Below are 23718 nucleotides of genomic sequence, written 5' to 3'. Positions count from 1 at the left end.
TCTCTCTCTCACACACACACACACAGGCATTTTCATACACTCATACATACCATCAGATGTGCACACAAAATGGAAAAGTCATCCCTGCTGTCACACACACACACATACCCGCATATGCACACACAAACAACTGCACAAAAATAAGAATTCACCAAGCGTGTTCCTATGAATAAACCATTGCGGTATGACTGATGGCATGGCAAAGTGATGTGTTCATGTCTGCCTGATGTTTCGGAACCCATGGATGTTTTATAAGCCTGCCGGGGAGGAAAACAGGAACAATCGAACCCTAGCGAACCAAACTGACTTTTACCCTTTTACACTGTTTCTGTTTTTAGCTTTGATCTTTCTGTCTGTCTCCATCTCCGCTCTGTCTGACTAAAACTTTTTTGCCACGGAGGGCCCGAGGCTGGAATTTCCCATTATACATCGATTATTTATGAAACAAGAAAACAATGGCTCCTAGGTGTTTTTAAATGAGCATTTATCTGTCTGTCTGTGCGGAGTGGAAGCGTCGTCGGGTCAATCAGTCATTCTGTCAGTCTAAACGTTGAATGTTCGCGTCGTGCCTCGGCCTCGCTTTCTCATTCGCACCTCGTCTCGTCTCCTCCTATCTCTTTCCTCTCACTTTTAACCCACTCAATCACAGTCACATGTCATCCTGGCTGCAGATCCTGCTTTCCAGCTCCATCGGTTATGACAATCCCGAGTGCTGTTGACAGTGTGAATTAAGAAAAAAGCAAACATTCCGTCCCTCTCAGTCCTGCTTCCCCAACTCTTGTTTCATCGCTCTCTGCCTCCATCTACTTATTGACTTTCGTTGTTTGACTAACCCCTCGACTCTTATCTACTCATCTCTCTCTCTCTCCCTCTCCCTCTCCTCTCTCACCGTCTCTGTCACCTCTCTCTCCCTCGCTCCCCTCCTCCACTTCCCTGCCTGACCCAGTCTTTTTTTCACCAGCGCCGGTGGTCTTCAACAGCCAGAGGCAACTGGAAGAGAGCCGCTTCACTCCTCTACACCTGGGAGCTATGCCACTCTGCCATGGTGCGGTTTTGTTCAAATCCACTCTGTTCTTTATGGAGAACTATATAATTAATACAATGAAATAAAAGTTGGAGTATTGCGAAAATTTCATTTTAACACCTTAGCTGCAACTTTAATCTCCCATAATTCTCCTCATATGCAAATTAGTTTTGATTACATCACACAACTGCTTGCTGTGATATGGTGGAACATATAGCAATATAGCTAAATCTGTTTATGACTGTAAGACAACACATACTCTGGCATTTTATGATAAAGCACATTGTTGTATAAGCAGTGCTTCTATGTATGTTCGTAATATGCTGTAAGCGGTTCAGTTATTAACATTAATTAGCAAGTCAAGAAGCCTAACATTAGTGTATTCTCCATAGAAGAGATGAAGGCAGCTGATCAACTAGGGAGCCAGAGAGCAGAGATCCCATTCAAACAAACTGATAACTAATTATGTCTAAAAATGCGCTGTGGGTCTGGACAGAATCTCTACTTGTTTTTCAACCAGCCCTTCCCTCCCTCCTCTCTCTCTCTCTCTCTCTCTCTCTCTCCTGCCATCTTACTGTCTCCCTCTATCTCTCCACCTCTCTCGCTCCCATCATCTCCCTCTTTTCTCCCTGCTCTCCCTCCTTCTCTTCATGCACATGTTGCAGTCAGACCAAGGGCTGATCCTGTGGATTTTGACATTAATTCAGCAGGACTCATATAATCCCTTGTCAGATTATGGAACCACGCACGCATGCATGTACACACATTGAGGCACACACACATGCATATACACACAAAGCATAGGCATACACTGTCTGAATGTACAATATGTGGAGACTCAGTACATACATACCTGATATACATTCCTTCGCGATTGATGTCCTTGTAAAAGTTCTGAAAAAAGAGAAGTTGTGTTAGTGGGAGTCTTTGTGTGTATGTTGTGTGTGCGTGAAAGAGAGTGAGAGAGAGAGAGAGAGAGAGAGAGAGAGAGAGAGAGAGAGATAGAGAAGGAGAAAGAGAGAAAGAAATTATTTTCAGAGTGAGGCTTGTGGAATGGTTGTAAGTTTTGTGTGTTTGTGGCTGTGCTCTTGAGTGTATGTCTGTGTGTGTGTGTGTGTATGTGTGTGTTTGTGTGTGTGTGTGTGTGTGTGGTATAGTGTATGCCTCAGACTGCAGGGTGCGTATGTGTGGGAGTGTGTGCATGCGCATGTGCTAGTGAAGCAGCACAAATTCCCAGTTTAATGAAGTTTAATGACATCTTCTGAGAACGGAGGAGTGGAACGACCTGATGTAACCCCACCTCCCATCACCAGCATGAGCCAACAGACACAGGAACACACACACACACACACACAAATATATAAAAAACAAGCTCAATTACTGTGATCCACTCAGTGAGGACAAAACATATGCATATTAAAATGGTGTTGCTTTATATTTTGCAAAGAACAGACACCCCATTGTTTGTATCAATGCATTTTAAAGACACTTCAGTAGCAGCCTTTGATACCGTCCTTTGAATTAGACAACTCTCGGCTACTGTGCATCATCCCTAACTGACCCATTAGACCACAGTGGCAACTGCTTCAAAATCCCCATTACAGCCATCACACAGCAATATAGTGTGAATAATTTACCATCCGATATGTAGGAAGTGATGCCTACAATGGCAGCGGGCTTCTGTGAGCAGCTGAATGAATCCCTGGAAAGCCAAAGTCATACTGGAAAGCCTTTAGCCTGAGGTTAGCGGATGAGAGGGCATGCCAGACTGTTGTGTGTCTGTGTGTATGCATGTGCGTGTGTGCCACACGTGCATACGCCTGCACGCGTGTGCCACACGTGTGTTTCTGTGTGCTTCTGCAAGAGGAAGCATAGCAAGTACATGTGTAATTGTGTGTGGGTGCGTGTGCGTGTGTGTCCACGTATGTGTGTATTCCCTCGCTGAGCCTAGCCTGGGGTGCATGGATAAGAAAGCATGCTAAAGCCTGCCAGCCCGCAGTAGGGATTTTTAGTTATCCAAACAACTGAGAGAGAATAGCTAATGGGCAGCTACCAAAGTCTACAGGCTAAACACCCCTGCCATGCGCCAGGAGCCCATCTTCCTCTGGGGAGACCAACCCATCACAGGCTGCAAAACACAAACTCACATCTGCTTATCATTAATTGACCCTCCTAAACGGTTATGTCTCAGAAATGTCTTCAAAAATAAACATTCTAGGAAGGAATTCGAAGAAAACAAAAAAAAAAAGCAGAGATTCAACAAGGAAGAGTATGGAGGATGAATTATGGGATTTGATCTGCGGTGGAGATGATCTTATGGTGGCTATGTGATCCGTTACTAAATCTAAGAATAACGTGGGGGAGAATCTGATTAGGAGATCACATAAAAGAAAGGATGTGGAACAGACAGGGGCTGATGCAACCCTGTGCAAACAGTCACACACCAGACACAAGGATGAATCTTTTCCTTTAGATCAATCAGCACGAAAATTAAAAGGGGAAAAAAGGGAAAAAAGGGAAAAAAAAGAACTTGGCATGAAAGACAAGATATAAAATCAGTGTTTCATAATGAATCACTCTTCAATCAGTTTGGCTCCTTTGGTAGGGGTGAGATTATTGATCGAGATCTGTATGGACCAAACTCGCATAGAAGGTCTGTTCTAGGAATAATCTTTTAATTATGAATGAGATTATTGATGTGTGTGTGTGTGTGTGTGTGAGATCAGCTCCTCTACTCTGTGAAGTCTGATAGTACAACTACAAAGTAGATGAAACACAAGGTTAGTGCCAATAAATGTAAATCCACGGTGAAGCATTTCAGATGCAGAGCATATGGGAGTTTGTGGAGCGGCACCTGAGAGCGTTTTCCACCGCCATCAACAAAATATGTTAATGTTCCCCCAATACATGCAGAATGTATGCGATGGCAAATTGTTTGTTTTGGTCGTGTGTTAAGACACCTGCTGTATATTTCCTATGCTGGCATTTGGTATTTTCCCTTTGGATACTGCGAGGAGAGCTCAGCTGGCTCATTGTTGTGCATTTCCCAGGAGGAGGGACTTACCAGAAGATTGACGGTGCAGCTCATGCGGTTGTTGCGGCTGTCGTCGCTCATCACGGTGCGGTAGTCGAGGAGACGGACGAGGAGGCCCTTCACCAGGGCCACGAAGTGCTCCACCTCCGGCCTCAGCGACAGCTTCTCGGCCGCACACTCCAGCAGGCTGGCAGATAGGATCGAGAAGTTAACAAGCGCGGCCGAGAGGATTCTGTACTGATATTCAACCCCTTCAATTTTGACAAGTTCGGTGAAAGTATCGCTGAAGTTGACATCACAAAATGTGTAATGTTGTTTGTCAAGATTGAAGTTTTTCTTTTAAAAGAGAGCAGGCAGTCCACTCTCCTAAGTATTTTTACTTCATTCACATGATAGGAAAGCCCATGTGCGTCCAGATATGGTGGTTTGATCCGTATTTGTATCATTTTGTACAGTGCTTTTGCAATGCAATCATTTTAACTATTAGGTATTGGTGTGTAAATTAAGTATTATTTATAGGGATGGGATGCGCCAAAAATGTGCCAATATGTGTCATGGGGCAGAAAAATGAATCGCAATATTAGCTACATTTTATTCTGCTGTAGTAATCACAAATGAGACAGCTTGACCATCACAATTCTCTCTCCATCAAGCTCTCCATCGATATTATATTATTTGCACTTTGTAATGACATTTTTAAATTGTTGTTTACATCGCTAGAAAGATTTGTGGTTCAGAAATAAACATAATTCTGCACGAGTTGTTGTCATTGAACTTCTATTCATTACATCGCATCGTGGTTGTATCGAATTGTGAACCTCATATCGTATAACAAACTGTGTTGTGAGATAAGCATCTCGTCCCATCCCTAATTATTTCATATTATATCAAGCATTACTGGCTGCTGTGAAATGGGTGAAGGTATCATTGTGGTGGATACTAATACTCGGCTTACATGGTTTCCAGCAGTTGCATGTATCGCTCATCCCCTCCTCCGCCCTCCACCTCATGGTCCAACTTCAGAATGATCTCGTTCTCAAACTACAGAGAAAAAGAGAGAGAGGGGGAGAGAAAGGGCAGAGGGAGATGAGAAAGCAAAAAAGGGGTAGAAGAGAAGGAGGGATCAATTATGCAAGCATAATTAAGGTGGCTTTTTTACTTTTATGTGCAATGTCACAGGTAATCGATGGGTGAGCGCCTTTTAAGTGTATGCCAGTGTTTGTGTGCAAGTGTGTTTGTGTGTGTGTGCACAGTCATCAAAAGTGTATGTACATCCATCGCTGTTAGTTATGTGTATGGCTGTATTTGTGCATGTGTGTCTATGCATGTGAATTCTTCTATGGGTGTGTCAGTGCACGTTTGTGACCGAGTAACGTATTCCTGCATGTTTCTATGTGTGTGTGTGTGTGTGTATGAGAGTGTGTCTCTGTGAATCTTTACCTTGTGGAAGTTCCCGGAGTGTGTGTGTTCGCAGGTGATCATGTCGAAGAAGATGGGGATGGTGGCCCTCCTCAGCTCCTCCTCTGGGATCAGAGTCATCTCCAGGATGGGACCCACCATGCCAGGGATGAAACAGATCTTGTGGCTGCCTGCAAGACACACACACACACACACACACACACACACACAGATATGTGCGAACATGCACACAAAAACATGTGACTATCCTTATCCAAACAGAGAAGCAGCGAACCAGCCACATTTGCATGAACTAGATTGTTTTCTTACCGAGTTTGTACCACATGTCACGTATGGCAAAACCAATGAGTCTCCTCATATCTCCATACCTGAGACAGAGAGAGACACAGAGAGAGAGAGAGAGAGAGAGAGAAAGAGAGAGAGAGAGAGAGAGATACAGGAACAGACAAAAAGAGAGAAAGAAATCAACTCCTTGGTTTAGGACCAATGTCTCGATCAATAATGTTAATCTCTCTCTCTAAAAGTGAATGGCCCGATGGGAAAGATGATGCTGCACTAATCTGCCCCAACTAAATTGAATGTCTATCCATAGGCAGCACACAGTTTTAATAGGAGGTGGGTGGGTAAACAATAACGCTGAGGCCACAATAGAAATCACTGAGCGTTTCATTAGAGCAAGGGAGAGTAGGTGAGCTAAATAAGGAGCGATTATATCGCCTTTCTCTCACTTGGCTAGGATCTTGTTCCTCTTGGTCGGCGAGAAATGCTGAAGCTGCAAAGACTCCTGGGTAATAAACGCCACCGCCAAGTGGAAATAGTTATTCCACAACTAGAGAGGAAGGAAAAGAGAGGAAACGGATGATGGTAGATGCAAGTGACAGAATGGGGAACCATGTTAAGCAGCACAGGCAATAAATGGGCAATGTCAGTATGAGGTAGACCTTGTATTTAGAGACACACACACACACACACATACTGACCTGCACTTCAAAGTCGTCGTTATTTAGGAACTTGCGGTTCATAGTGTCAGCATATGTATTGATGGCTCTCAGGAACACTCTAATGGACACACACACACACACACACACACACACACACACACACACACACACACACACACACCAAATATGCAAACCAAGTAATGTAGCACTGAATCAAGTGAAATGGAAATGAATGCTGATGATATAGCACCAGAATCAAATGATGCAAAAAATAACTTGCTCATACAGTCGTTGGACCGTCGATGAATTATTAATAAAAACAAAACCACTTTTGGGTAAAAAAAAAGAAAGAAAGTAATGTCTAGGCATTAAAAGATGGGAATTTCAAATGGTTCACAAATGCTATTTTCCTGCTGTGACAGCTGCTGCAGTTCCATAGCTGTGTCTGCTGCTACTTCAGGCAAGACTGTCTGGATTGCTTTGGATTCAAAACTTCTGTCAAAGTGATAGAATAAGGCATTACATGATAATTTAGCACAGTATGGATAGTGTGCAGGTGTGAGAGGAAGTTTAGCTGCGTAGTGAGCTTGCTCCCAATCTGTTTCTGCCCCAACACTATCTATCCGTCATTGCTATCCCCGAGCCAATTGCCGTTCCCTCTCCCTCTGCTCCTTCTCTCATTTTCTTTTCAGTGGAGAGTTTCTCTCTCTCTCTATCTGCCCATCGCTCCCCTCACCCCAGTCTACAGCCTCTCGTTATCATCCTCTCTGTCTCTTCCTCCGCCTCATTCTCACTTTCTCCCGTCTGCCTTCCTCTCTCTCGCTCTGTCGCTGTCTGACACAGCTTTAGCCACTTGATAGCTCTGTCAGTTGCGTGCGCACCACACACACACACACACACACACACACACACACACACACCTACCCACCTACACGTACAGAAACACACAGGCACATACAAACACACATGCACGCACATATACACACACAGATAACCTGCTCTCCATCACAAACACACGCATAGCTTTCCCTCCTCCACTTCCCTACACACACACACACATCCGGTCACATCAGCCTTTTTTTTCGTCGTCCCAGCCTTGATCCCAGCTTTACTATCTCTCTGACTTATCCCCGCCCGGGTGTGTGTGGATGCACAAGTCACTGCAGACATCAACAATCCTTTAAAGGGCAAAACCGCCATGCCTTGTGGGCCCGACAGAAGGTCACTCCTGCCTTAATATGACTTCATAACACATCAGACTTTGATAAACACAGCGGGGAAGTTGAGACCCACGGAGGTTAGAGAAGTGGGCTTGGGACCAAGAGGTTGGTGGTTCAAAATTCTGGACCGACTGGGAAATTCTGGGTGGGCAAACTGCAGTAGAAGACTGGTTGTACTGGGAATCTCCAAGGTGTGAATGTGTTTAACTGTATGAGGGCTGAAAACCAGCATGCATGTTCAGTCAAACTTCCCTGGAAACATAAAGTTGAGAAAATGTCATAAATAGTTTGGCAGTGTAAGAATGCTTGTATCACGCCACTAGAGCTTCTTAAAATGAAGATTTAACGCAACTGATGAATTTAAGTGGACAAGCCTTGTTGGATTGCCTGTCAGATTTCTGTACTTGTAAGAGGACAGAAATTAGAAAAAAAAAGGAAAACATTTTATAAAGTTATTAGGCGCTCGTAACTTTTTTAAATAGTTCTGACAGCAGTGTAGAAATTGTCTAGCAAATTACCTCATGTCTGGACTGCAATCAACAACTGTCAACAGAATAGAATATGGATGGCATGAATGGATGGCAGCCCTGTAGGGTGTGTGTAGTGTGTGTGTGTGTGTGTGTGTGCATTATGGTACCTGTTTTGTACCATGATCATGGCCATCCAATCAGAGGGATAGACATGCTTCCCTATCAGGTCCTTGAAGAGCAGGAAGGTCTCCATCAGGAAGTCCTGCAGTAAAAAAACACAAGGCAAGGAGGATGTTCATATGTGATGGTGTGATAAGAGAGCTGGTGAGGAAGACAGCTACTACTTGCTATGCATTTGTAACTTGTTGATGTATTAACATATATGTACTGTATATTGTGTATTTGACACAGGTCTGGAGGCGTGTGTGTGTGTGTGTGTATATATATATGTGTGCACTTACCACTAGATCGGAGGTGCCAGTGAAGGTTTCTATGTATGTAGAGTAGTGACGGTCGTCCATCTGACTGAGGATAGCTGTCATACAGGCTACCACCCTGGACTAAAGAGAGAGAGAGTGACAGACAGACAGAGAGAGAGGGAGGGTTGGGGGTGTGGGGGATGGGGGGGGTAGGAGATGGCGACAACACCATTACATTTTGGGCATTGAGCAGCCGCTCTTATCCTGAGTGGCATACATTACAAGCCTTGGAAATTAAATCTCCCAAGGTAATTTGTTGCTGCACCATGTCTCTCTCGGCCTGCCTTAAAAAAAGTAGCGTAGAAACGATTCAGACAGTTCTGTGACCTGCGGACCTGTGCCACAGTCTAAATGGTAAGACTGAACATTTGAGCATGACCAGCATCACATATTTCCTATGGGACATGGGACAAGAAGGCAGTTCCCACAAACAAGGAAAATGGTTAAGAGATAGTGTTATTTTTAAAGGTGCTATGTGTATTTACATCAATAAATCATTACCACATTGGTTTTGAGAGATTGGTATAATTAGCGACCATTACCAAGAAGACTGGCAGCCTCTGTTGGCATCAACACGACATTTTACATTGTGTGCCACCAGGTGGGATTTCAAAGAAATTATTGACGGCACAAAACGACATCGCTTTATGGCACAAAACAGGAAGAGGTCACTGTTCTTCCAGCACAAACAGAGCTAAAGCTTTCAGTGTTTCTGGCAATGGCAGATGGAGGAAGGACTGAAAGGCAGATGGAAAAATCACTTCCAACATGTTTATCCTCTTCAGAAAAGCGGAAAAAAAAGAGAAAACACCAGAGAGGGGGACAAGTGACAACATCCTTGTTGCAACAGAATTGTTTCCAAACTGGCCTGTTTCCAAAACAGCTTTGGAAACAGTTTTGAACTCATATCAGAAAGATATGTATGTCCTGATTTCACAAAACGATGCAGGCAGCAGCTATGGACGACTACAAACGTCGTCTCAACGTTCATGTTGGTGCTGTATTTACACAAGTTTTCAACACTGCAGACTGTCATATCAACATCTATTCAATTGCTGGTAGGCTACCAGTCATCTCGACTATGGTCTCATTTGTTTCCAGTAAATTATACCAATTTATCACAATTAATTTGACAATGACATATTGATGTTTAACATGCTACACGTAGCACCTTTATAATAGAAGTACTGGGTAAAACCAGGGAGTATAGAAAGAAAGAAAGAGAGCTGGAGGAAGAGGGTAGGCAAAAAAAACCAACCTTCAACGCATTTCAAGAGAAATTACAGCTAAGCGTGTGTGAAAACTACTTATGCCGAGGAAAACTCCCTGAGCTGGATTAAAACAGGAAATCCGTGGAGATGTTAACGCTAACCTCTCCAGATCCAGAGGGGGGGGCAAGAGGTGAAAAGAGAGAGGGAAGGAAAGAGGGGCAGTAGAGGAGAATTGAGCAGAGCAGAAGAGGACAAAACTGAACAGACATGACCAGAAGTGGACAGGATAGGGGAATAGAAGCGGACGCGAGATCGATGGAGGGCGTGATTTGTAGGCGTGACGCATCAAACCGGCATCAGCGCGGACGCCGCCGAGGTGGCGTGGACGGCGAGGCAGTCGATATTTCTCAGACTTCATACAGGATCCTCGTTCCTGAGACCGGCGAGCGAGGACATTGTGTTCAGCCCGCTGCCGGCCCTATTCATCAACCTCCAATCACGGCAGAACATCGCTTCCTTCTCTTCTCCCCTTATTGTTAAGCACTGTTTCCCACCCTCCCTCCATCCCTCCATCCCTCCATGCCCTCCATCTGTTTGTCTGATGTTGCTCTCTCAGTCACTTCTCTCCGTGAACACTCTTGTGTCTGTAAAATTACCTATTTCTCCTCCCAGCAAACCTTTCTCTAATGTCTCTCTGTGACTCTCTCACTCTTCCTCTAGCTCTCTCTCTCTCTCTCTCTCTCTCTCTGGGTTCTTTTCTTTCCATCTCTGCTTGGTGGCAGAAGAGGGGAAGATGAGAGAGAGAGAGAGAGATGGAGGGAGGAAAAGATAGAGAGGTGATGGATGGCTAATTGAAGATGAAAGATGAACTGCATCTGAATTTTTGACGGCTCTCCTCTGATCAAAATGGGCAGTGTGAGTGAGTGTGTGTGCGTGTGTGTGTGTGTATGTGTGTGTGTGTTTGTCCTTGCCTGCATTCTAATCGAAACACATATGTTCACTAATACATACCTTCTGTGCATCATTTTTAAAGCTAAGTTAAAGTCACACATACACACACACACACACACACACACACACACACACACACACACACACACACACACACACACACACACACACACAGATTGATATTCCGCGGATGCAAGCAGCCCTCATGTGTTTAGTGAGACTGGAGTCGCCTGAAGGGTTAGTCTTTAACAATCTCCAGTCAAACACTGGCTTCCTCTGACAAAACCACACACACACACACACATAGTACTCTGATACACTCTCACAACAGTCTATCAGACATATTTGAAGATTTCTCTCTCGCACTCTCTCTCACACAATCACACAGACTCTCAATCTCTCTCTCTCTCTCTCTCCTCCCCCTCCTCACACAGTCATTTTCTGTCAGTAATCTGCATTACATAAATTTCTAATTGGGAGAGTGTGTGTGTGTACGAGAGCTCGGCGCACCGCAGGTTTCGCCCCCCCTGGGTGGAGCATGACACCAGAGACCCTGTCAACACACTCCCCTCTTTAATCTCTCTTCCCCTCTTTTCCCTCTCTTCCCTCCCCTCTTTTCCCTCTCGCTTCCTGATCACGCGGTTTCGTCCCCGAACGGGCGGGGAGATCTATTTAGTGTGACGCCGCTGCCCGCCCCGCTGCCTTTTGTCGGGGGATAAAACATTCACGTATAATCACAAATGCATGTACAGTGCATGTGAGGAGCTCCATTCCCAAATGAGATATCAAACTCTGACAGAATTACAGCCTGGGAGAGTCGTCCTGTAGGGAGAACATGTATTTTGTTGTAATACACCAGTAACTCATGTGTACGACATGCTATTGTTATGATAACATTTATAATGACATATAAAACATGCACTTAAGATGCATTAAAAGTGATGGAGAAGTTTTAACATACATATACAATACAAATCCTTTCATCAGATGGACTATAAAGTCTATATCATCCCTCAACATCCCTCCATACTGACATCAATATAGCCCTTTCTTTTTTTATTCATTAGGTTTTGTCATAATATGGCTTTTAGAAGTAACTAAAGAACTAAACACCCCTTCCATCCCAATAGAGCCCTTTCGCTCTCAATATCCTCCTTGTCGACTGTTTCTTGCTAAACTGACACCTTGCATCACACTGTCACAGCAGGCAAAGCCTCGGTGTCCCATCCCGAGGTTTTACCTAAAATAAAACTTGACTAAGGAATCTCTATCCATCATGCCTCATCAAAAGCCTGATTAAACCAAGTATGTCTTCATCGATTAGCGTTAATTTACTTGTTCACAGGAATAATGAAACAGTGCATGTGACATAATGAAAGTCAGTGCACGAATACGCCGTAACGAGGGAACAAGGTCAATTCTGTCCGGACCTGAGGCCGCCTTGTGTCTCGTGCCCTCCATGTAGTAAATTGTGTTCTTGCAAAAAATGTGTTTATTTCTCCTGCAGCCACTCCCAGGCTCTGTACAAATTGCTGGTATGAAAGGAAAACTCTGTACAGAAAATTGGTAGTTTTTGTTAGAATTGTTGGCTTTCTGAAGACTTTTATTGACATAATAGCTTTTAGAGAATGAAATCATACACATCTATGTGGACAGAAACACACATGCACACACACACACACACACACACACACACACAGCCAGTGATTTCAAACAGTTAAAAAAATCTGCTATGAGCAAAGATGACAATGGCTGATCAGAAATAGGATTAAAAACAGAGTAACACACACACACACACACACACAAACAAACTACTCTACAGTTACGTACTTTCTGGTTTACTTGTATCCACTGTGTGTGTGTGTGTGGGGGTGTGTGTGTGTGGTAGATGGTGTTTAAAGAGATTGAGAGCATAAGTCCTCAGAGAAGACCAATTACACTGAAGTAGGGCGATACATGTGATCTCCACCCCATCGCACACACACACACACACACACACAAACACAAATACACAAACACACGCTCAAATATCTGACCAACTGTTTGCAGCCTCACACACAATTGTGCTTCAACACACAAGACATATGCATATGGTATGACACGCAAAGGCATATGGAAAGCATATGTCCCTTGCATATATTAATGAATTGACAAATAGAGTGTGTGTGTGTGTGTATGTGTGTGTGTGTGTGAGAGAGAGAGAGAGAGAGAGAGAGAGAGAGAGAGAGAGAGAGAGAGAGAGAGGGAGAGCGCTCTGGGCTTGTTCAGGCAAAGGTCTTATGCAACAGTGAAGAGATTACTGAAAAAGCAGGACACAGATGCTGGCGAGGTCTGGGATTTCTCTCCCTTCCTCTTCCTCTTCTCTCATTCTCTCTCCCTCCATTCATCCATCCATTTTCTCACTCTTCCTTCGTTTCACAAAGCCAAATTGAAGACCTTTTTAATGCTACTTGGAAATGGATTTAAGACCACTTTAAAAACCATAATAAAGACACAAAAAGGTAGCAAAACGCTGACAATATGTTTGGCATATTACAGCACATTAACCCTGTTCTGTATTATTTGAGTCGACATGCATGTGGGTAATATACTGTAATACATAAGAAAATAAAACTGAAACTACTGCTGGTCCGATTCAGATCTTTTGCTTAAACTACATACTGTAATAAATGGCATTTGCCTTAATTTCCCACTCTGCGTCATCTACATAATCACTGAAGGTAAAGAACCTATTAAAACCTCTAATTTCATAGATGCATCAAAATGAAAAAATCTAAACTTAATTGAAAATAAACCTGCATAATGGTGAAAAAATGAAGACCTCCAATTACTGTATTTAAGACATTTTAGTACTTTCTAAGGCTTTCAATTTAGATAATTTGGAGAGCTTGGTATATTTCTTTAAGATTTATTCAGACTTTTCAAGGACCAGCAGACAAACAAGATGCTCAAACAGAGAAAATGGGCCCACACACATGAACAAGCGCGTTTCAATCAACAGCACAGCGGAATACCAAAGCGCCCGCGCATTCAGATCCACCCAAATACTTCCAAAACCGGTCCACGAATGTCTCGCTGCTCATCCTTTAAGTCTGTCTCTATCTAAGCCTTCCTCTCCTCTCCCCTCCTCTCCTCTCTCTTCTTCTGTCGTTCCTTTTTGTGGCGTCCCCCCCAGGTGAGAAGTCATTACGCCGCACTCATCTGTGATTTTCCATTTTTTTTCTTTTTCTTTTTTTTTAAATAGAACATCTAAAAAAAACAGTCTCATTGGAAACCCGCGGCGTCACGCGCTGTACCAACACAGACACACGCTCCTCTTCCCCCTCTCTGTGTCTAATACACACACACACACACACACACACACACACACAAACTAAACTACACATACAAACACATTTCCAACACCTGGGGGCTGCGGTGGGTACTGGAAGGGGGATGAAAGAGAGAGATGGATTGTGCGGAGGTGTAATTAGACTGTCTGTAAGTGTGTGTGTGTGTGTCAGAGAGAGACAGACACAGACAAACTATGTGTGCCTGTGTGCACGCATGTCAGTGTGTGTGTGTGTGTGTGTGTGTGTGTACGTGCATGCGTGTTCACTGTTCAGAAGGCAGATCAATGCGTCCTCAGCCTCTCATCTCTGTCAAGTACAAAGAGACACAAGAGTCGCAACAAACAAGAAAGACAAAGGAAGAGGAGGAGGGATGGATGGATGGGCAGGTACAAGGAGGAGAGAAAATGAGTGTAGATGAGAAAGAATAGCAAAGAAGAGAAAGACAATCAGAAAACAATCGGGCAGTGGAAAGAGGTAGAGAAAGACAAACAGAGAACGAGAGCCAGAAAAAGAGAAAAAAAAAATCATTTACAGGGGAATCTCACTGTCCTCAACTTTGTCTTCCACTCAGAGGTTGCACTCCTCCGTCGCCCCTCCTCCTCCTCCTCCTCCTCCTCTTCCTTGCCAATGATATGCTTCTCTTGTCATCGCCCTCCCCTTCAAAATCAAATTACTGGGAGCTTACAGCCGGCGAACACAATTCACGGCCGGGGAAGCTTGTGTGTGCGTGCATGTGTGCTTTTGTGTGCATGCGTATATAATCTTAGAGACCCTATGAGTTGCATTGCACTCTAGATGTTTATGTAACCTACACACACACACACACACACACACACACAGAAACCCTTTTGCTCATCTCATTAGAGGTCAATTGAAACTCGACACAAGGTGAGTCGACAACTTTGCAGCGGCGCATACATCACCAGTTATTTTCAGATGGGGGTCAGGACACTCGCATGGACACTTTATCAAGGGACCGCACACACACACACACACACACACACACACACACACACAGGTATTTGCGCGTTAGCATTATTCATACACACACAGACACACACTTTGATGTGTGCACACTTACCAATAGTCACAACTCAAAAAACAATTACATAAGCAAACAGGCACAAGGACGCACCTGTTTGTATTACTGTACTTGTGAGGACCTTCACATTCATTCATTTCATAACCCCTAAACCTCACCTCTCCACTACATGTCTAATTTTAACCTTTATCTTAACCTAAACCTAATCCTAATCTTAACCCTAAACCCAAGCCCTAAATCCTAAACCGGCCCCTTAAAGAAGAGAGGATCAGCGAATTGCCTCACTTTGGAGGATTTTCCTCCAAAGCGCCCACCCACACACACACACACACACACACACACGCTGCCATTTCACAGTGCGCAGAATCATGACGAAATTAATCACAAACACACAACTCCAACCGTGCACAAAAGACGAAGCTTCCCTAATTAAGCATAATTAGGACCTGTTATCATATGTGGTTTAATCTCATTTTCTTTTCATTTCATCTAATTTTCTTTTCATTTGCCTCTACAATGAAGCAGCGCCACTCTCAGCTCTCATGAATGAGAGAACGTCAGAGAGAGAAAGGAACAGAGAGAGAGAGAAAGAAAGAGAGAGGGGGGGGGGGCTGGCTAATAAATAGCCCAACACAGGAGATGAGGGAGCCAGAAGTGAGTGTGAGAGATGGAGGGATGGGGGGAAAAAAAAGAAAAGCAGAGGAAAAATGGCGTGAGGAGGGTAAAGTGGGGCAGGAAAGCAGAAGGACAGCAACAAAAAAAAGTCCGAAGGGGAAGAGGAGGTGAAGCTACAAGGGAGCGAGAGAGACAGAACAAGAGGGATAGAGAGAGAGAGAGAGAGAGAGAGAGAGAGAGGGGGGGGGGGGGGGGGCAATGGAAGCCAGTGTTCACACAGAGAGACAAAGATATAAATAAATTGAGTGATAGAAGCAAGTCTCTGTGAGTGTGTGTGTGTGTGTGTGTGTGTGTGTTGGTGTGTGTGTGTATCTTGGCTCGACTCCCGGGAGCAGACACTTCTATGCTGCCAAAGTTGCGATGGGTCTTCCACCGTGCCTGGGCCACCGCACACACACACACACACACAAACACACACACACACACACACACACACACACACAAACACACACACACACAAAACCAGGACATGCCACAGGATTAAACATCAAGAAAGAGGCAGAAAAGGGGAAAGAGACTGAGAGAGAGAGAGGGAGGGAGAGAAAGAGAGAGCAAATGAGAGAGAGAGAGAGAGAGAGAGAGAGAGAGAGAGAGAGGGGGGGGAGGGAGAGAGGGTGAGGGTTAACAGGGGTGAGAAAATGTGGGAGGTAAAGAGAGAGAGGGAGAGAGGAGGGGGTAGAGAGATAGATCAGAGAAGGACAGCGAGAGAGGGAGGGATACACCATGAGAGAGAGAGAGAGAGAGAGAGAGAGAGAGAGAGTGAGAGAGAGGAGGGAGGGAGGATCATTGGGCTCCGCGAGCGTGCGAGGATCAGCAGCAACAGAATGAGACGGAGAGATAGAGAGAGGTAAAGAAGAAGAGGAGAGTGCTACTGGGGACTAAGGACTATCACAGACGAGAGAAAGAAGAGAGAGAGAGAGAAGGAGAATGAGGGAGAGGAGGAGAGGAAAGCAACGAGAAGCATGCAGATGAAAGAGGGGGATAAGAAGAGGTAAGTGACTGAGTGAGCAATGAAGGACAGTTGTTAGCAAATATTAGTGTGTGCGTGTGTGTGTGTGTGTGTGTGTGTGTGTGAGTACATTATTGACAGCGTAAGTGCATGAAGCGTTTGCTTGGGGCAAAAGCTGCTACATTAAGAGCATCAAGGGGAATCTCTCTAACCCGTTAGTCCACAGCTACTTTTAGATTTTAGATTGAACTCACTGGCCAGAGTCTGAATGGAGGTGATGGTGATGCTATGGAGTCAGCCGCCCAGATAGCAAAATCCTAAGGTTCCAACCACCGGACCACACACACACACACACACACACACACACACACACACGCAGTCTGGGTGCCTGTGATTCATTCTTCAGTAGCTGTTGTTAAAGTCTGCACATCTCAACTTCAGCACTGCTGTTTATAGCAATTTATCTGTGTGTGTGTGTGTGTGTGTGTGTGTGTGTGTGTGTGTATGTGTATCTATATCTGGTTTACAAAGTAGTCTGATCTTAGCAATGCAACTACGTGTGTGTGTGTGTGTGGGGGGGGCAGGTGAGTAATCCTATCCATCTGTCACTGTACGCTTTGATGCAGAGTGTGTGTGTGTGTGTGCATGTGTGTGTGTGTGTGTGTGTTTTCTCATGCAATATTAATTATAACTTTTGGCTTCAACAAGTATTCAAAACCCTAATGTCATTTTGTGTGTGTGTGTGTGTGTGTGTGTGTGTGTGTGTTTTCTCATGCAATATTAATTATAACTTTTGGCTTCAACAACAACTATTCAAAACCCTAATGTCAATTTTTGTGTGTGTGTGTGTGTGTGTGTGTGTGTTGGCTGACTGCTATTAAAAGCCTTTGAACCAGTCGTCATAACAGCCCATGTAGCTTTTAATATGGGATTATATTGCAAAAACCCTTCTCTTATACACTAATGCTGCCTCTGTGCATTTGTGTATGTGTGTGTGTATGTGTGTGTGTGCACATGGAAATGTGTGTGCATATATCTACATCTGAGACAGTGTACATGTATCTGTCTAGGTCACTTAACATTTATATAACCTCACTAGTCAGTTAAGAACATAATTCTTATTTAAAACGACAGCCTGTGCGTATGTATGGTTGTGTATATGTGTGCAGGTGTGTATGTGAGTGTGAGTGTGTGTGTGTGTGTGTGTGTGTGTTCCTTCACACCAGCCACATTGTGTCCCACAGTCCCTGCCTTTCACCAGCACAGTCACGCACTCCAACAGGTAAACAACTGGGAAAGGCAAACATCTCTGCCTCTCTTTCTTTCTCTTGTCACTCTATCAATCTGTCTAGTTAGTGCGGAGGCTTACGGGGTCACCAGCTGGGCCTCCATCTTTTTTGTGACAAACGATGTATCCAATAAGAAAAGCTGAATGGAAATGAAAAAATCCAATAAAAAAACCCCTCAAAAATGTCCTTTTTTGCGCTAGCTTGAAGCAGAAGAAAAACTGTTGATAAAGAAATGATGTTGTGATATAAACCGGCCTGATGAATAGTTCAGTCTCATTGCACAACAGTTGAGACGTGGCTTTGGGTGCTCCCAGAAACATCATAGCATATCAAAGAATGATTTATGGCATTAAAGAACAAGAACAACTTGCCCAACAGTAATCAAATCACTAAAGATTCTTTCCATTTTTCTTGTGGATGTTTGTTTTTTCACATTCAAGAAGCCTATTTATTTGCTTCAACTCAGCTGATGGATCACATCTAATATGGATTTTATTTTTTGCGTCATTTCAAATGTTTGCGTGAAATTCGCTTGACAGTTGGATGGAAACATGTCTACTGATGCACACACACATATACACACACACACATGCTCACAGACCATAGGGACAGAGGAGAGAAAGAGGTAATTTAGAGAGGTATAATGCAAATTGGAAACCTAATCAATAGGTTATGACATTATACTGCATTGACTTTAACCGCATCCCTTTCCTCCAGAGAACGGACAGATGATGGAGATGAAGAGAAATAAAGGTTAAAGAAGATAGGCAGTGAGAGGGAAGGCAGAGGAAAAGGAATGTTACTTGTGTGTGTGTGCTTGTACATGCATAGGTGTGTGTGTGTGTGTGTGTGTGTGTCAGTGACACCTAGCACCAGCGCCGCTAACCAGACAGATTGAACGAGTGATGAGAAAGAGACGAGATCCGGAGAAAGGCGAAGGGGCCAGAAAGTCAGAAGGGCGGAAAGATGGATGAGGGGAGAGAGGGAGAGAGGGCAGCGGGGGCAACACGATGGAGAGATCAGAGGAGGAGAGATAGATCGGGGGTTAATGATGGAGAGATTGGACGGGACGGGGGGACAGAATGAGTGATATGGCAGGGAAGGGAGAGATGAGATGATAGGAGAGGACGGAGAGAGAGGAGACAGTAATCGGGAGGACAGGGACGGGGCAAAAAGGAGGGAGAGAACGGGACGGGAGGAGGAGATGGGGAGGTGAGACGAGGATGAGAAGAGAAGAAGAAAAGGCTAACGCAGAAAGAGAAAGAGCAAGAGAGAGAGGGAGAGAGCATGTAGTCTGAACACGAACATGAAATCCAGAGTATATCACACTCCATTAGCCATACTGATAAGGCCTGTGTGTGTGTGTGTGTGTGTGTGTGTGTGTGGGAACATGCATCTCTTGCCCCTCCTCCCCTAACTGAGAAAGTTTGTCTCCCCCTGGTTGGCTTACAGGATCTAGTTTTCCAGTTTTCTCATATTTGCTTTGGATTATCACGTAATTTGGTTGCAAATATCTTATAAATATTCAGTTTCACATTGTCTTCCATCTGCCGTTAATCTAACACACATTCCCTGGCCAGTCCCCAAACAAATGCATTAATCTGGATAAGACGTATTTGTCGAAAATACAGTCTGTGTCTATATTTCAGGGTTACAGCTACCTGAATGCTTTGTGAATAAGCACCGACCATAAAACCCGGCAGCAATTTACTTGTTGTTTCTTCGGGGGCCCATTGACTGGAATGAGGCGCATTGCTTTTCGGGCACTTCATTCCGCGCGGCAGTGAAAAGGCTGTCTACTCCAGGCGAGTCCACCCCACAAGTCTAATGAAGAATCAAGTAATCCTCCCACACGCTCCTTCTCCGTTCGTCTGACTTCTCTAAATACCACACACGCACACACACACACAACAAAATGGGCAGATGCGCGTATGTACGTACACACAGATGGGGCGTCCGGGGACAGGGGGGGCGATGCTGCTGGCTAACAGGATATTCCCCTATCAGTGCAGAACCAGTGTGGCTTCGGGGCGTCTCCTGGCTGAAACCGGGACCTGTCTACCTTCGAATATGACCCCTGAAGCGAGGCCCCCTCTGTCAGCTTTAACAAAAGAAGCCAAACCTCAAGGTCCCGAACCTTCTTAACTCCCAAACACTTCTGCTGGACTACCTTAGAGAATCGACGAATCACTTTGTTCTGGTCTCTGCTGGTTTCAGGTCTTCGGTGAGGTTAATGTTAGGGGTTAAGTTAAATTCTTCAACTTTTGTCGGTTTTTCTTCAGGATTTAAGCTTTAGCAGATGGTACACAGTGGAGAGCTGGAGGTATATTTAAGAGAGAGAGAGAGAGGATGAGATGGCAAAGGTGGAAAACCACAAAATCACTGATACACATTACACAGCACACCTTAACTCTCTCTCCCCTATTTGCACTATTCCCACTGCTCAAAACACTTTATATGGTGTGTGTGTGTGTGTGTGTGAGTGTGTGTGTCTCCTCCACTGCCAAAAGATAAACTTACAACCAGTTCCAATGTTGCAACTTGCCCAGAAAGCAACGACTCCCAGTAGCCCAACTGGCTGGCTGGATGAGACACTTGACTGAGATTCATAATATCAGTGAAACGCACACAATCTGCCCCGAACAATACGGTGCGACGAGAACCTGACATGAATTATGCTGCGCTGGCTCAGACGTTTGGACTTTTGTGATACGAACATTAGCCTCCGTGGCTTCTGGCTCATCGGCAGAAATGCTGATTAAAGTGCATTGTGCCTGAAAAACACAGTTGCGCCCAATTAAAACGCACAACAAAGTGGGCTAGGCTTAGTGTGGCATCGCTAAGCACGCTGCAGAAACAGCTGAACAGGATTCTTAGTTGTTTTGATGCTTGTTACTGCCCGCTTTCTGCTGTCGGAGGCGCCGGGATTTATGCGCTACAATGACCCTTAAAAATGGATGAAACTATCGACCAATTAAGGAAAGGGAAGAAAATATTTAGGTATTATACACACATACATTTGCAATGCAGCATGCAAGCATTGGACATCTGCAGACATGCGGTATTACTTAACAAGCAGAAATGAACCAAATAAAAAATGTAAAGCGTGGAAAAAAGATTCCAGCACTGGCACTGATACTGTCACAGAACTAGGCACAAAATGGATTTCTCCGACACTAATTCTCCTCACTGTACTTTTTAATGTCCAACATATATATATATATCTTTATTTTGCATTAGAGCTAAATCACAGGGTGACTTCTATTTTCCAAAGAGCCAAGAGATGAGCTTCAATAATTTGGCTACGAGTTTCGTTTTTGTTTACAGTGTTGTGACAGTTTGACGTTTACAGTTTCAGCGGCTTGTGAAAATCGGAGCGTAGGAGTAGCGGTAATGAAATACAAAGTTGACAGCAACAACCACAAACTACAATAGAGAACATCCAAGTCCACTGTTTGTTTTTTTTTGCTTCGAACACAGAAAAGTGGACAAGGCCTCTGGGGGGGCGACGGAGGAAAAAGTTGACTACACTACCCAAAATGCAGTGTGTGCGCGCCCCGTCTCGAGGGGCCAATAAACTGCAGCGTCCCGTCCTGTTCTGACCGTGAGTGGGCGAGAGAGGGAGGGAGAGAGAGAGAGAGAGAGAGAGAGAGAGAAGCAGTTTGATTACAGTGCGGTAAAGCGAATCTCGCTCTCCCTAACACACACACAGGCGCCGTCAATCGGCGGTTGAAAAATGAGGCTCACCTTGAAACGACAGGGGACTCGATTCGCTGGAGCATTCAGCGCTCTGTTACCACTGCAAAGGCGTGGGTGCGCACTCATTCACACACACACACACACACACACACACAAGGCCTCGCTCAGGCTTGCATTTCAGACACTTCTCGTGCGTCCCGAACCCGCCGACTGGTAAATTGAACCCATAGCATGTAAAAACAGATTTCATAAAAAGCTGCGCCCTGTCAAGAAACTCCCTGTAGTGTTTAAAGGGTGTGTGTGTGTTTACGTGTGCGTGTGTGTGGTAACAGATGCTCAAGCAGACTTGCAGTGCGTATTGATTGCTGGGAGGCAATGTGTGCAGCTCTCCTGGTCTCTCTCTCTCTCTCTGTCTTTTAATGTCTCTCTCTTTCCTCCTCTCTCTCTCTCTTCCAGTTTTCCCTCTCTTTACTCCTTCATAAACTCTTTCTATCAGGCACTTTTGGAGATTTCAACTTAGGCAACTGCGCCTCCACATCTCTTCTTTTCCTCTGACACACATATACACACACACACACACACACACACACCACTTTCATCTTGTCCGTGATCCTTCTCCTCCCTCTGTTCTCTCCCCTTATCCCTCTACCACCTTTCTTCTCCTCCCTTTGCCGCTGTCTCTCGTGTTCTCCTCTTTCTTCGCCTCCCTTCATCCCCCAGCCTACCGCTTCACCTCCCCTTCTCCTCCTCATTCATTTTGCACAGCCAGAGGTGTGATGTGGGCGAGAGACTAAGATTAAATATAGAGACAGAGGGAGGGGAGAGAGAGAGAGAGAGAGAGAGAGAGAGAGACACACACGGCAAATCAAAGACAGCATGATGGAAAAGGGAGAGGTGAGAGGAAAGAGGCAACAACATAAGTAACGATGAAAGACGGGAGAGGCGAGGGGAGGGTATAGACAGAGCGAGAGAGACAGACAGAGTAAGAGAGAGAGAAAGAGAGAAAAGGGGAAAGAGAGGAAGGGAGGTGAAGAGAGAAAGAGGTGTGAGTAATAGAAAGTGATTTCTGGGGACGCAGTGTGTCGTTCTACCTGAGAGGCTGTGGGTCAGAGGTGAAGATTGAGACTTGAGATGGCACTGGCTTTCAGAGCAGGCAGGTTGACCACACACACACACACAGGTGGTGAGAGAGTGAGAGAGAGAGAGAGAGAGAGAGAAAGAGAGAGAGAATGGAGAGGCTTTGTTGTTGCAGCAGGTGCTTGGGCGTCTGGTGTGACTGTCGGTGGAAAGACAAATGCTTGGAAATGATGCAGTGAAATTACCTTCAATTGACTTAGTCTGAATCCCAAGGCAAACTGTTAGACAACACATACGCACACTCAAACACACACTCCTACATATGCACGCACATCTGCAGTCCTCGCTCTCTCTCTCGTTGTCGCACACACACACACACAAATGCACACACACACATATACTCTCTTGTTCTCTCTCTTAAGAAAAATATCACCATCACCAGCAATTTCTTTTCACAAACAAAACATTTCAGTCCATTTCTCATCCATCTTGTGAATGCGATCTGCCTCGCAAATAGATTTCAAACACACACACACACACACACACACCACAGTTGCCTACACACAAAGTTAGAAGGATGTGTTACTTAACTCCAAGTCAAGACCTGAGCGGCCCACTCCAGGACAATGGTTACCACAGTTACCATGGTAACCAATCATAAACAGTCTTGGCCGTCAATCATGTGTGACCCCCCGATTCACACACTCGCTCCCAAGCAATGTAACAGTCCTTGAGCCAGACACCCTGTCAGATATTTACTGTATATAAATAGCAGCCATATGTCATTGAAGCAGGCATCCTTTGATCCACCGTGCCTCACAGAAAGCCCCACTGTCTGTCAGGGAAGTTCTCCAGCCATATTGTTTGCCGGGAACTCCACAGTATTGTGCGAAGCAACATTTACTC

At 44.7% G+C, this 23718-nt stretch overlaps 1 protein-coding gene across 2 annotated transcripts in view; it reads right to left on the bottom strand.

The window, feature by feature from the left end:
- Nucleotides 1-23718, bottom strand: part of dock2 (dedicator of cytokinesis 2) — a 95905-nt gene that overhangs the window by 10764 nt on the left and 61423 nt on the right. For both annotated transcript variants that reach the window (XM_078288966.1, XM_078288967.1), the window contains exons 27-35: nt 8570-8668; nt 8276-8370; nt 6458-6536; nt 6206-6306; nt 5787-5845; nt 5499-5647; nt 5014-5099; nt 4089-4245; nt 1878-1918 (exon numbers count right to left, since the gene is read on the bottom strand). In XM_078288966.1, coding sequence (XP_078145092.1) covers nt 1878-1918; nt 4089-4245; nt 5014-5099; nt 5499-5647; nt 5787-5845; nt 6206-6306; nt 6458-6536; nt 8276-8370; nt 8570-8668 — 866 coding nt within the window. The remainder of the gene's footprint in view (nt 1-1877; nt 1919-4088; nt 4246-5013; nt 5100-5498; nt 5648-5786; nt 5846-6205; nt 6307-6457; nt 6537-8275; nt 8371-8569; nt 8669-23718) is intronic.

This window comes from Centroberyx gerrardi, chromosome 16 (genome assembly GCF_048128805.1).
Source record: "Centroberyx gerrardi isolate f3 chromosome 16, fCenGer3.hap1.cur.20231027, whole genome shotgun sequence".
Classification (NCBI taxonomy): Eukaryota; Metazoa; Chordata; class Actinopteri; order Beryciformes; family Berycidae; genus Centroberyx; species Centroberyx gerrardi.
This window is presented reverse-complemented; position numbering and strand designations above follow the sequence as displayed.